Source organism: Macrotis lagotis, chromosome 1, assembly GCF_037893015.1.
Source record: "Macrotis lagotis isolate mMagLag1 chromosome 1, bilby.v1.9.chrom.fasta, whole genome shotgun sequence".
NCBI classification, from domain to species: Eukaryota; Metazoa; Chordata; class Mammalia; order Peramelemorphia; family Peramelidae; genus Macrotis; species Macrotis lagotis.
Window position 1 is genome coordinate 244,988,462 of NC_133658.1, and position 13,792 is coordinate 245,002,253.

Genomic DNA, 13,792 nt, shown 5'->3' on the forward strand with positions numbered 1-13,792 from the left:
ATTTTTTTGGTTTTGTTGTTTTGTTATTATATGTTCAGGGTCATAAAGCTAGTAAAGTCTCTGAAGTCAAATTTAAACTCGGGTCCTCCTGACTTCAATTTAGACTCTGTGAGATCACTATGACAAAAATGAAATAATCCCTGCCCTCAAGGAGCTTACATTCTACAAGGGAAACACATATACACATCTTCCTGAGTTCAAAGGCAGCTTCAGACACTAGTTGTATGGCTCTGGACAAGTCACTTAACCATACTTGCCTCAGTTTCCTCATCTGTAAAATGAGCTGAAGGAAACAGCAAACCCCACCAGTATCTTTGTCAAGAAAACCCCCAATGGGGTCACAGAGTTGGACCTGATTGAAAAATGATTGAACAGCAACAATCAATGCTGGAGGAAAAAGGAAGGCATTTCAGGTATGGGAAAGAACTTGCAGAGAAGCGGACAGGGATAGAGTATCCTTCAGAGTGCTAGGTACTGTAAGAAATACCAAGAATTAAAATATCATAGATTTGGAATTTGAAGGGTTCTTGGAATATAAGCTCCTTGAAGGTAGGGACTTAATTTTTACTTTCTTCATATCATCAGCATTTAGTAAAGTATGCAGCACATAAAAGTTTGTTGATTGACATATTGTCTTAGTGAAGAGGGGAGAAAAATGGACTTTGGGGAAAGGAGGTTTAAAGTTCTATGTGGGTTTGTTTTGTAAAGAGCTTGCCAATCTCTGACTCAGGTAGGTAAAAAAAGCTAAAATTTTAATTCACAGGTTACACAAACAGTTTGCAGGTTACCACAAAAAGTCCACAAAGTAATACAAAAATTCACAAGTTAGGTCCTTTGGAAAAGCAGCTAGGTAGTATGTTTCTTATAGGCAATAATAAAGTTAAGTAAAAAGAAATGGTTGAAAGAGAATAGCAAAGGGGCGGCTAGGTGGTTCAGTGGATAAAGCACCGGCCCTGGAGTCAGGAGTACCTGGGTTCAAATCCAACCTCAGACACTTAATAATTACCTAGCTGTGAGGCCTTGGGCAAGCCACTTAACCCCATTTGCCTTGCAAAAACCTAAAAAGAAAGAAAGAGAGAGAGAGAGAGAGAGAGAGAGAGAGAGAGAGAGAGAGAGAGAGAGAGAGAGAGAGAATAGGGAAGGAAAGCAAACTTAGATGAACATAGATCCAACCACATGATGGAGCTGAGAGCAGCAAGCCTGGATGGGACCTTGCTCAAATACATTTCTGTATTTGAACAAGGGTAGTGTTTGAGGAGGAGTTTAGCACCTGGCTTCAGGTATTCTCCAATGGGCATGTCGCAGAGGTAATCACCAAGGCTGATGTTCACTGAGCATGAGCAGTGTTCATTAGTACTGCACATGCTCCTGCTCCAAAAGGTGTGACCAAGGTCAGCCTTAAAGTCCAAAGTGGCTTAGGAAATGGAGTTCACAGAAAGACAATACAGAAAGGAGAGCACCGGGAGAAAATAAAATGGCAAATTTCAAAAGAAAATAAATGAAAGATTCTGACCAGGGCAATGACAAAATGAAAGCTATGCCTCAGAAAAATTAATCTGGTCACTCAGCAGGAAATGACCTGGAAGAGAGAGATCCTTAAGACTCTTGGAGAAATTCTGGAGAAATGCATAATGGTTCGCCTCATACTTTGGAGTTAGTGGTTTTGAGTTTTGAGTCTCAGTTCTTTCACTTTCTTAGTCATTTCTCCTTGGGATAAAGTAAGTCAGCATAGGACAAAATCACCCTCCAAGGTCCAATTTCTGAGAAATCTATGATCCTTTTCCAACAACCTGAACAAGGGGGAGGGCAAAGAAACCCCAAAGGCTTTAAAGTTGTTGCAATTTCCAACCTATACCAGATCCATGAATATTTCCTCTCCTTTATTTTCTCTAAAGCTTCTCTTTTGTTTTATTTTACTTTTTAAATAAAGCATAGCTTAATGCCCATCCAATGAGCTTATAGAAGTAGAAATATCTGTCTAGTTTTAATATTAAGAAAATGCTATTTATGCCAGTTTGAGGGCTCCTTAGGTTGTCAGGGCTCTAATCAGATTGCCTCCTATTGTTCAATGTAACTCCATTGTTAAATGTAAATTCACCAAGATAAGATCAAGCTCAGCTAATTTCCCTCCCACTCCAACTTCCAGCCTTTCCCTGACCTCAGTCACTTAGAGGGGGAGAGATTTCCCCCTTTTGCCCAAATTCTCCTGACCCTCCTATACCCAGGGAGTGGACAAGACTATAAAAATCTGGTTTAAACTTCCCTTAGGGTTTGGGATTTACTTTAGTCTAAGCCCAGCCAGCTCTTTCCTTTCTTTCTTTCTCCTCGGGGTGGGATTTACTTGAGTCAATCCAGTCTAGTCTTCTAGTTGCTTTCCTTTCACTCTTTCCCTCAGGCACCTTGTCTTCTAGTTGCTTAATGTCTCTTCTGGGGGAAAAAAAAAGATTTAATCTGTAAATTTGGCAGGTTTGTGAAATAAAAATCCTGAACTATTTTCCAACTCCAGGGCTAGGGTGACTTTTTCACTTCAAGAACTTTCAGTCTTTATGATAGTGACACCAATTTCTCCCACAACAGATTAACCAAGGGATGATTCCTTGGGTCCCTGCTTGACAAGGGACCTAGCCTAGCCTGTTACAATTTTTCTCCTTCCCCTTAGGTTCAGATGAGAATATTTGAAGCCCACCAGCTCCATGGACACAACATTGATCCAGTGGTGAAGATATTAATTGGAAATCATGAGTATAGGACTCGGATCATGAAGGGAAATAACCCCTTCTTCAATGAGGTTGGCCTAGAAGCAAGGGAAGGGGGAAGATAGGGAATAACCAGCCTTGAGTACCAGGCAACCTTATTTGTTCATTTATTTGAAGTCACATATATGGGGCTGGTCCTTGACCCCTGACTGTAGCTCCACAATATTTGAATTGTTTCTTTCTGGTTGCTTGTAATATTTTCTCTTTGACTTGGTAGTTCTGAAATTTGGCTATAATATTCCTGGCTAGTTGAAAACTCAACAAAAAAATGTTTTTTTTTTTTAAGAAAAAAGAAAATGAGAACTTCAAATCCTACCTCTGACACTTGCTATTAATATGATCTTAAGCAAGTAATTTCAACTCTCTGAGCCTCAGTTTCCTCAACTATAAAATAAAAGTTTAAATGGTTTAGATGGTCCCTGAGGTCCCTTTCAGCTCTATATCTATGATGATTCTATGATCTGTGATTCTTTGAATTTTAGAATTAACAATTCCCTCTCAAAGGGCTCCCCTCCCCTCCCCATTATCCCCTGCCCCAACATACTATACCATCTTTTCCTTTATGTTCCAGAAATTCTTCCATAATTTCCATCACATATATCCCACAGATCTCTTTGAAGAAATCATATTAATCAAGGTAAGGAAATCCTCTAGTTTCCCTTCACCTCCAGCATCATAATCTTCTTTGATGGTTTGGGAAAATAATTCCTGTCATACCTCAGTCTTGAGCAAACCATTGTCCTTCCCTTTTACTTTTCTGGGTCCCTCTCAGAGACCAAGTTTGCCTAGGACTTCATCAAGCAGCTAGATAATGGATAGAGCACTGGGGTCTGGAGTCAGGGAGATCTGAGTTCAAATTCAGCCTCAAGACATTTACTAACTCTGTAACTAACTCCATAACCTCTGTAACTTAACCTGTTTGCCTCAGTTTCTTCATCTGTAAAAAAAAGAAATGTTAATAATAGTACCTACCTTCCAGAGTTGTTGAGAGGATCAAAAGATAGTAAAATGCTAAGCACAAGGATTGGAAAATTGTAGGTGTTTAATAAAAGTTTATTCTCTCTTTACTTGATAGCCTGCTATATCAATGAACTATGGTCCAATGTTCTGGTGCCTTGACACAGGTCCATGTCCCCTTATCAAAGAGATCTTAGTAATGCGGGGGAGAAGGAAAAGAAAAAGGAGAAATCATTTTTTAGTTGTTAAATTTTTTTATTTTCACTTTGAATTTTTTCCCCAGCTCTGTACGGATTTCCTTAAAAACATCTGCTACTCTTATGGGGGAGGGGGTGGATAGTATTCTTTATCATAAGTTCATCAGAAAAATTGCTTCAATTTTTTTTCCACAGTGGCTATTGCTAATTCTACTTTCCTCCATCCTTTCCCTCCCTATACCCATTTATTCTGTTCTCTCTCTCCTTTCACCCCATTCCTCCTCAAAAGTGTACTCTGACTACCCTCTCCCACTCTTCTATCTTCTACAACTTCCCTCCCCTCCCCCTTGTCCCCTTTCTCCCATTCCTTTCCTTTCCTATTTCCTCTAGGGTAAGATAGATTTCTATACCCAAATGAGTGTACATTATTTCCTCTCTGAGTCATTTTCAATGAGAGTAAAGTCTCACTCACTCCCCTTCACCTTCCCCCTCTTCCCTCTTCTACTCCATTGCAAAAGCTTTTCTTGCCTCTTTTATGTGAAACAACTTATTCTATTATACCTCTCCTTTCCCTTTCTCCCAGTACATTCTTTCTTGTCCATTAACTTAAACTTTTTAATATATTATACCTTCAAATTCAAAACTCTCCTGTGCCCTGTCTACAAATGCTCCTTCTAACTGCCCTTATAAATGAAAAGGTTCATATGTGTTAATAGTATCATCTTCCCATGCAGGAATACAAGTATTTTGACCTCATTAATTCCCTCATAAGCTGTCCTTCCCATTCATCCTCTCCAAGGTGAACCTGAGTCCTGGACTTGAAGATTAAACTTTTTGTTCAATTCTGAACATTTCATCAGGAAGGTTTGAAAGTCTCCTATTTTGTTGAATGTCCATCTTTTTCCCTGAATGAGTATGTTCAGGGTGGCTAGGTGGTGTAGTGGATAAAGCACCAGCCCTGGAGTCAGGAGTACCTGGGTTCAAATCCAGTCTCAGACACTTAATAATTACCTAGCTGTGTGGCCATGGGCAAGCCACTTAACCCCATTTGCCTTGCAAAAACCTAAAAAAAAAGTATGTTCAATTTTGTTGGGTAGTTGATTCTTGGTTGTAATCTAAGCTTGTTTGCCTTCTGGAAAATCATATTATAGAAGCTGCTAAATTTTGTGTTGTCCTAGCACCTGAGATAACTCAGGTGTGCTCTGGCATTTAATTGAAAGCCAGGAAAGGAAGGAAAATGTCCCATGAACACTTAGATGTCAAGAAAGCATTGGGAGTGGCTAGGTGGCTCAATGGATAGAGCACCGGCCCTGGAATCAGGAGTTCAAATCCAGCCTCAGACACTTAATAATTACCTAGCTGTGTGGCCTTAACCCCAATGCCTTGCAAAGACTTTAGGAAAAAAGCATCAATACTTAAGGTTGTTAAACAATCTCTCTTAACTTTATTCTTGAATACTCAGACTTTTATAACAAAACTCATCTCAGACATGACAAGTCAGACAAAACCCAGCAGCATAGCTGATTAAATTTATGATATTTATCCTTCAAAGTCTGTAGGCTTCCTTATCAGAAAGCTTCCCACATACCTCTAGCACCCCAGATGTTTTAGGTCAAGATTTACTGGTGAGCCAACAAATCCATTTAATGAGTAAGAATACATGCATATCGCTGGTGACAAAGGTCACCAAAGACATGTGTAAATCACTCTTAGGGGCTGGCCCTTACTTAACACCTGACTCTATCTTCACAATATTTGAAATTTTTTTTCTGGTTGCTTGTAATATTTTCACCTTGACTTGGGAGTTCTGAAATTTGGCTATAATATTCCTGGCCGTTTTCATTTTGGAAGTGATCATTTATTTCAGGAAGTGAGGAAGTGATCAGTGGATTCTTTCAATTTCTATTTAACCTCTGCTTCTAAGATATCAGGACAATTTTCCTGGATTATTTCTTGAAAAATGAGATCTAGATTTTTTTTTTTTTGGTTATGACTTTCAAGTTGTTCAATACTTTTTAAATTATCTCTGCTGGATCTGTTTTCCAGGTCATTTGTTTTTCCAAAGAGATATTTCACATTTTCTTCTAGTTTTTCATTCTTTTTTGTTTTATTGTTTCTTGATTTCTCACAAAGTCATCAGTTTCCCTTAGCTCTATTTTAGATTTGAAGATGGTATTATCTTCAGAGACCTTATATATATATATCCTTTTCCATCTGGCCATTTTGCTTTTTTATTTTTAGGTTTTTTTGTAAGGCAAATGGGGTTAAGTGACTTGCCCAAGGCCACACAGCTAGGTAATTATTAAGTGTCTGAGACTGGATTTGAACCCAGGTACTCCTGACTCCAGGGCTGGTGCTTTATCTACTACACCATCTAGCCACCCCCCATTTTGCTTTTTAAGGCATTCTTCTCATTGGCCTTTTGGACTGCTTTTTATATTTGACCCAAACTTACTTTTGAGATATTTTCTTCAGTATTTCTTGGTAATTCCTTCACCAAGCTGCTGACTTGGTTTTCATGATTTTTCTGCATCATTCTCATTTCTCTTTCCAATTTTTCTTCTACCTCCTTTACTTGATTTTGAGTTCTTCCATTGCATGAGACCAATTCATGTTTTTCTTGGAGGTTTTGGACACAGAAGCTATAATTTTGTTATCTTCCAAATGTGTATATTTTTTGTTTTTATTTTTGCAAGGCAATGGGGTTAAGTGACTTGCCCAAGGTCACACAGCTAGGTAATCATTAAGTGTCTGAGGTTGGATTTGAACTCAGGTCCTCCTGACTCCAGGGCTGGTGTTCTATCCACTGCATCACCTAGCTGCCTTCCCAGAGTGTGTATTTTGATCCTCCACAGGACCAAAGTAATCATCTATGTTTGGATTTTTTTCTTCAGTTGTTTGTTCATTTCCCTAGTTTATGATTTGATTTTAACTCTTAGAGTGGGGCTCTGCTTCCAGGGTGAAGGATGCACTGTCTCAAGTTTTTGAGGATTTTTGCAGCTGTTTTCAGGATTACCCCCCAAGGATCTCAATTCCCTCAAGGTCTTAGGAGAGCCTCTGACTGCTCTCCTGGCCTGTGCTCTGATCTGTAGATGACCATAAACACTTCCCTCTGCCCTGGAGCTGTGAGGAGGATCCCTGCTCCACTAAGGCAGCAAAGCTCCTTTTCCTGAGACTGGGGCCCCAGATTGTGACTTGGATCTGAGTATGGGCAAAGCAATAGAGTCCTGCCTCAGGGAGAGCAAAGAAACCTCTGCAGTCTCCCCCAATCCCCTTACCATCCATGGGCTGAGCGCTCTGGGTGGCTCCCTGCTGGTGGTTTCCTGCCAGGTGGCTCCCTGCCAGGTGAATCTCTGTCAGGTGACTCTCCAGGCCTGCTTCTGGTCCCCAGGGGCTGAAGTCTGGTCTGAAGCCTGCACTGGACTGGGCTCCGCTCTCACTATGGGGCAGCAGTGTTTTCCTGTTGAGTTTCCCAATTGTCCTTGGCAACCCCTTGGATAAGAAGTCTGGAAACCACCATGGCTGCCATGGACCCAAGGGCCCAGCAGGCTGTTCCTGAATGACTGAAATTAGTTCACTTCCCTACTGCCTGGGCTGCACTGCGGCCCTTTCTAACCCTGGTGTAACAGATCTATCCCTAAGATCTTCCAAGTTGTCTTGGGCTGGGAAATTGTTTCATTCAGTCTTTTTGTGCATTCTGCCACTCTAGAATTTGGATACCGTCATTGTTTAAAGGTATTTGGAGATGTCTGGGGGAGAACTTGTGGGAGTTCCTGCCTCCACTCTGCCATCTTGGCTCTGCCCAGCTGAGATATCATTTATTAGTCAACTATTATGTTCCAGGCATCATCCCAAGGGCTTTACAAATCTTATCTCATTTTAGTCAATAAAAATTCTACTGCTGCCTCAGTGGGTAGCAAAGCCTGGCTCAGAGCTCCAGCAGCTCCTACCATGCTGGAAAGTTGTGAATTCAATAATAAGTTTAATAAATGTGTCAGTTGTCTGGGATTAGCCATTTAAAGCCAAAACATTTTCTTGTTTATGGTATCTCATGAAATCACACCCAAAGGGTAGAGAGTCTGCATCAGTGAAGGAAGCACCATGGATCTTTCCAATAATTAGAACCATATGTATTTGTCAAATATATCTATGAGAGGCATTTTGTATAAGGGGCAGCTAGGTGGTACAGTGGGGGGCAGTTAGATAGTACCAGCCCTAGAAGAAAGATGACCTGTGTACAAATCTGACCTCAGACACTTGACTCTTATTTGCTGTGTGACCTTGGGTTAGTCACTTAATCCTGATTGCCTCTCATCCTGGGCTTTCTCCAGTCATCCTGATCAATGTCTGGTCATTAGACCCAGATGGTTCTAGAGGAGAAAGTGAGACTTGTGACTTAGCACAGCACCTCTCACTCAAATCCAATTCTTAGGTTTGTATGGCATCAGCTTCCTAATGTCATGGTCTTCTTTGGAAATGAAGAACAAACATCACCTCTCACTAATATAGGACATATAATGGAGCACTTGATTGTAGGATAGAAATTCTAAGTCCCACAGTAATTCAAAGAAAGGAAAAATCATTGTGGAAGGAGGAGAGGGTAGCCAGGGAACATTTTCTACCCCCAGACCCTTGCCTTCTCCATATAGAGTGGAGGTCCACTGGTGAAAGACCTGCTCTAGAAGAAAAGTCACTGTAGAATATGGTTCTGGTTATTCTTTACTGGCTAGGCAATCTGAACCAGGAAGCTATTTGCCTACTCTGGGTCTTCTATTTAAAAAACTGGGGGGGGGGGGGAGCAGGGGAAGTAGCTCAGTCTCCAAGAGAGATATAAAAGAAAATAAGACCAGGAGTTTCCAATGTTCTAAATTGCTTAGGTATGGTGTTTAGAACATGGCTTCTCAGAATACTTCACTGTCTTACCCCAAGACCCTTATGCCCCAAAGCTAGTGCTTCCCTTCTCTGACTGTAAAATGAAAGAACCAAATTCCAATGCCCCCAGAGACCTAAAGCTAGAATTAAAGATAAAACTGAAAGTCCCTGCCCTGTTCATGTGTCCTACATACCATGCTCTCCTTGAGGGCAAAAGAATTTACAAAGAATCTGAATCTTTCTTAAACTTCCTCCATAGGTGATGGACTCCAAAGCAAAGAGATCCAATTCAGAGATTGGGAGGTGCCAGGTGAGTGGCAAATGACCTCCTAGATCACAGGTTCTTAATCTTTTTGTCCCATGAACTCCTGTGGTAGTGTGGTGAAGCCTGTGGAATCCTTCTGAGAATATTTTTAAATGTATAAAATTTTTAAAAATTACAAAAGAAACCAATTTTATTAAAATACACTTAGCAAAATATTTTTGAGTTCACATATTCCCTCACCCACCCCTCCTCCCCAGCCCTAAGGGATGAAGGAGAAATTGGGGAAAACTTTGCGGATCCAGTTGGGGGCTGTGATACCTGAATTCTTTACCTGTCCTAAAATCCCCTCATTTAATCATCCATTTGATTTATATTTAGTAATCATTATATTAGACACTTTTAGGCAATGGGAATACAAAGGCAAATACTAAACTGTCCCATTCCTCAAAGAGCTCGTATTCCTGAACTTCCCTGGCAAGACTAGCTCAGGGGTCACCAATTTATATTGATTTCAGGCAGCCTTACAGACTCTGCTCATCATCTCTAACCAACTACCATCAGAATCATTCCAAGACTAGGGGGTATCTAGTTCTTTTGTGGTTGTACTTTAAAAAAAAAGATATACTTAAACTAGAGAAAGTGTCAATTAAGGCAAATAAAATGATCCAGTGAACAGATGAAGAGAAGACATAGTGCTGCAGTATGAAAACAGACTAGAGAGATTAGGAATCTTCAGTCAAGAAAAGAAGTCTTAAGTGGAATAAGATGGAATTCTGTATTGTGATAAAAAGTTTTCCATGGATTCCAGATTAAGAAAACCAGAGTATACTCATTGAAGATCAGGAAAGGAAAATTTAGCATATGAAAAGGGCAGTTTCCCTCTATACAGTAAGCTTAAAGAATCCATTAACTCCAAAAGATAGTAAGATTAATTTATTAAGAGATAGACTGGTAGGAAACAAATCCATAAAAAGCAATAAAAGTTAAAACCAAACTCTCATGCAAGAGCTACAAGACACTGAAAAACTTTTGGAATAATTTCCCAGGTAAGACCATCTTTTTGATCAATCAGGACAGAGAGACCCCAAAATCCCAAGTGCCCAAATATAGAGCATTCTGGGGTTGACATGAGCAATGCAATCAGTAAACCATAGTGGGCAAGGGAAATTTAGGATGTTGGGGATGCCTTCCCTAATCTTTTAGGTCCATACAAAGGAGGACAAACTCTGGCTTCTCTAACAGAGATAGAATCCTAAACCAGAAAGGTTATGGCTCTTGACTACCTTGTGAAGTTATGGTGTCCTAATTTAGTCTTTACTTGAGAAGAAAATGAACCTAATCCAGAATCCCTTTACCACAGTTTAACCTTCTTTCACCATCCTTTCCCTACATACCTGAGTCTCCACAGTGATGAATAGGCTCTGTCTGTGTTGGTAGTGGGGAAATAGCTTCTCCTTATCTAGATAGGGCTCTACTCAAAGACTGGAGTCCCTAATTTGCCTTTTCTTGTCTATTCAGATAGATATTGGGATCATTTACTTCTCTCCAGGTAGGTGATGACCATTACATCTACTGTTCTTCTAAAACAAGTGAATTTAGGAGTCAAGATAACTAGAAATTTAGTCAGCAAGCATTGATTAAGCACCTACTATGCACCAGACCCTGGGTTAAGGCTTGGGGTTACAAAGGAAGAAACATTCCTTTCCCTCAAGGAAATTAGATTCCAATGGGGAATAATATGTGCATTCATACACATATACAAGATTCATACATGTTTAGATCCTACCTTAGTCTAGAAAAAATGTAAAAGGTTCTTTATAATATTTCTAGAACCTTTACTCCAAAAAGGGTCCCCAACTTAGACGAAAATCATAAATTGTACACATATCTCTGATATGGGTCAGGGTTTAGGCTGAGGTTTGGGGACAAGGTTCAACTGATATTAGGTAGTGGGAGTTGAATTATACTGACATTGTAACCTTGCAGCTAAAAATAGGATTGTATTTAAGGATTGAGAAATTAATTTTTGTCACTTTTTTCTTAGGTTAGGATTTAGCCCAAGTCAGTAATCACTACAGGTGACCTTCAATCCTGGAAACTAATATAATATTTCCATATCCTACAGGTCTTCCTTTGAGGGGCCTTCTTAGTAGAGCACTCTTGCCCCCGTGGAACACCATTAATGACTTCCCTTTTCCTCCAAGTTTTAGGAAGCGCTGATACTGTCACCTGATTAGAATCAGAAAGATTTTAGACCTACACCTTGGTAGTCTTACAGCCAAGGGAGAAATGGGAACCCCTGAAACTGGTCACAAGGAGCATGTTCCTCTCTTCCCATACAGCGCATACCTTCATGAGGAAGTGGCTAGGTCTCTGTCTTTCCAATCAACCCAACTTGGGGATCAGAGGTTACCTGAAGGTCACCATCTCCGTCATTGGTGTTGGAGACCAAGTCCCGGTGAGGCTGTGCACCCAAATTGACCATGGCTACTTTCTACATTATACCTGTGGGATCATGGTCTGACTTATTCAGCCCTCTGTCACTCAGGAGATGGCCTTAAGAACCTGGAGCCCCATGAGTGGGAGGTTAGAGGGCAATGTCTCCTGGCTTTAACCCAGGCCTCTGATGAGTTCAATGATCTTTCCAGGTGGATCATGAACCTCTGCATGAGACCGGTGAAGTAGACAAGAATCTCTTCATATCAGCCACAATTCCCATCCAATTAGCTACTTATTCATTCTTTATCTACTCTGCTGAAGACCTGCACCTCAGTAAAGCCAGGGGCCCCTCAATACCTGCTTGATTCCCAATATAACTTCATCTTATTACCATAGTCCTATATCCCAACTATGACTTTGTCACTGACCCTTAGAATAAGGAAAGATCAAGGTGGAACTTTCCCATAAATCACTTTGATTAGATCTGCTATGACTTTTTCAGATGGGTTCCCCTCCTCTAAGGCTGCCCTGGGTTTTCCTAGTTCAGGAAACATCCCAAGACTTTTATTCCCTGTTGTTTTCCCTGTTCATTCCATTTGGGGGGAAAGAATATTCCCAGGGAGGATAGCACCTGCTTGGGAAGTCCTATTGTATCATGTTGAAGACTGTAGAAGTTCTCTTACTACCCTATTTCCTGGTCCCCAGAAACTACTGTGGCTTCCAGGTTCTTTTCCCACACTGTCAAGGAGAGAAAAAGCTCGATGAATCCAATGTTGGAGCTGGAAATAGCTGGGAAAATAGTAAGTGAGGAACAGGCTCCGAGGGGGAGCTGGTATCTAAGTATAGTACAAAAAAAAGTAGCAAAGAGTAACAAGACCCAGGTTTTTACTATGTTTTTCTCCTTAACAGCTTTATAACCTAATGACAATCTCTTAAACTCTTTGGGGTTCAGTTTCCTTTTCTGACTGTAGTAATTTGCTCTTTGAAACTGTGGGCCCATTGCACTGAGTTTCATACCAAACATGTACCAGTGTCATCTGTACCAGAGCTGATTATTAAATTTTTAGTGTGAGCATTTACATCTTGGAATTCAGTAAACTCAACAAATCAGCGATTGGTGTATTATTTTGTTAATTGTCTAAAATTAAGAAACTGATAGAGAAATGTTAATAATTCAGATGAATTTTAAAAGTGTCCTGATATTTTTTCTCTGCTGAAAGCCAGTTGTAAAACATTTATCAGCATACCCTGGATATTGCAAGAGATGGGGAGTCTCAGGGAAAGATGAAAACATTGTCTTTTAGAGATATTTGATTCATGATTATGTCCCTCTACCCACTTACTAGAGTTTGGAACTATCACTTCATATCCCCATGATTCAATTTTCTTGCTTATAAAATGGGGGGGTGGATCAAATAAGATGACATCCGAGGACCCTCTTCCATCTTCTAAGACTATTATTTTTTTTTCTTCCCAGCACCTAGCCCAAAGCTTAGTATAGCCTAAATATTTACTATTTATTAAGTGAAATGAATGATTAGCAAAGGGAAGAGATTCTGCTTGGCCTAGGGACTTAGAAATTAAACTTGTAACACTCCAGTTAGGTTCTGGATCCTATCAACTGTACCTTCCAAGTTTGGATCTGAGGAACCTAAATTCTATTTAAACCCCAAAGGCTCAAGGCTCATTATCATCACAAAGACTATTCCTACCCAATAATCACCATCCTTACTTCATAGGAGGTCACCATACTGGCTTTCCCTCAGTCATAGTAACAGTGAACACTGCTAGAACTATTCTCCCCATGCCTTTTAAGAAGTGGTATGTTACAGTGAAAAGAGCTCAGGATTTGGAGTCATGAAACCTGAATTCCCATCCTGTCTTTTTTTTTTTTTTTTTTAGTTTTTTGCAAGGCAGATGGGGTTAAGTAGCTTGCCCAAGGCCACACAGCTAGGTAATTATTAAGTGTCTGAGGTCGCATTTGAACTCAGGTACTCCTGACTCCAGGGCCAGTGCTCTATCTACTGTGCCACCTAGCCGCCCCCCTGTCTTTTCTTCTTAAAACCTGTATGACCTCAGGCACACCACCTAACCTTTCTGAACTAGATTGTCCTTCATTTGTTTCAGTGGTTTCCAACTCTTTGTGACCCCATTTAAGCTTTTCTTGGCAAGGGTACTAGAATGGTTTGCCATTTCCTTCTCCAGTTCATTTTACAGATGAGGAAACTGAGGCCAACAAGTTTAGATGACTTGTCCAGGGTCACACAACTGGCAAGGGTCTGAGGTTTCCTGACTCCTGGCCTGGG

At 40.4% G+C, this 13,792-nt stretch overlaps 1 protein-coding gene across 1 annotated transcript in view; it reads left to right on the forward strand.

Annotated features, from left to right (window-relative positions):
• Positions 1-13,792, forward strand: part of FER1L5 (fer-1 like family member 5) — a 64,064-nt gene that overhangs the window by 15,138 nt on the left and 35,134 nt on the right. The window contains exons 7-13 of the mRNA XM_074210034.1: positions 2,660-2,788; positions 3,328-3,393; positions 9,042-9,092; positions 10,566-10,596; positions 11,390-11,505; positions 11,696-11,819; positions 12,192-12,286. Coding sequence (XP_074066135.1) covers positions 2,660-2,788; positions 3,328-3,393; positions 9,042-9,092; positions 10,566-10,596; positions 11,390-11,505; positions 11,696-11,819; positions 12,192-12,286 — 612 coding nt within the window. The remainder of the gene's footprint in view (positions 1-2,659; positions 2,789-3,327; positions 3,394-9,041; positions 9,093-10,565; positions 10,597-11,389; positions 11,506-11,695; positions 11,820-12,191; positions 12,287-13,792) is intronic.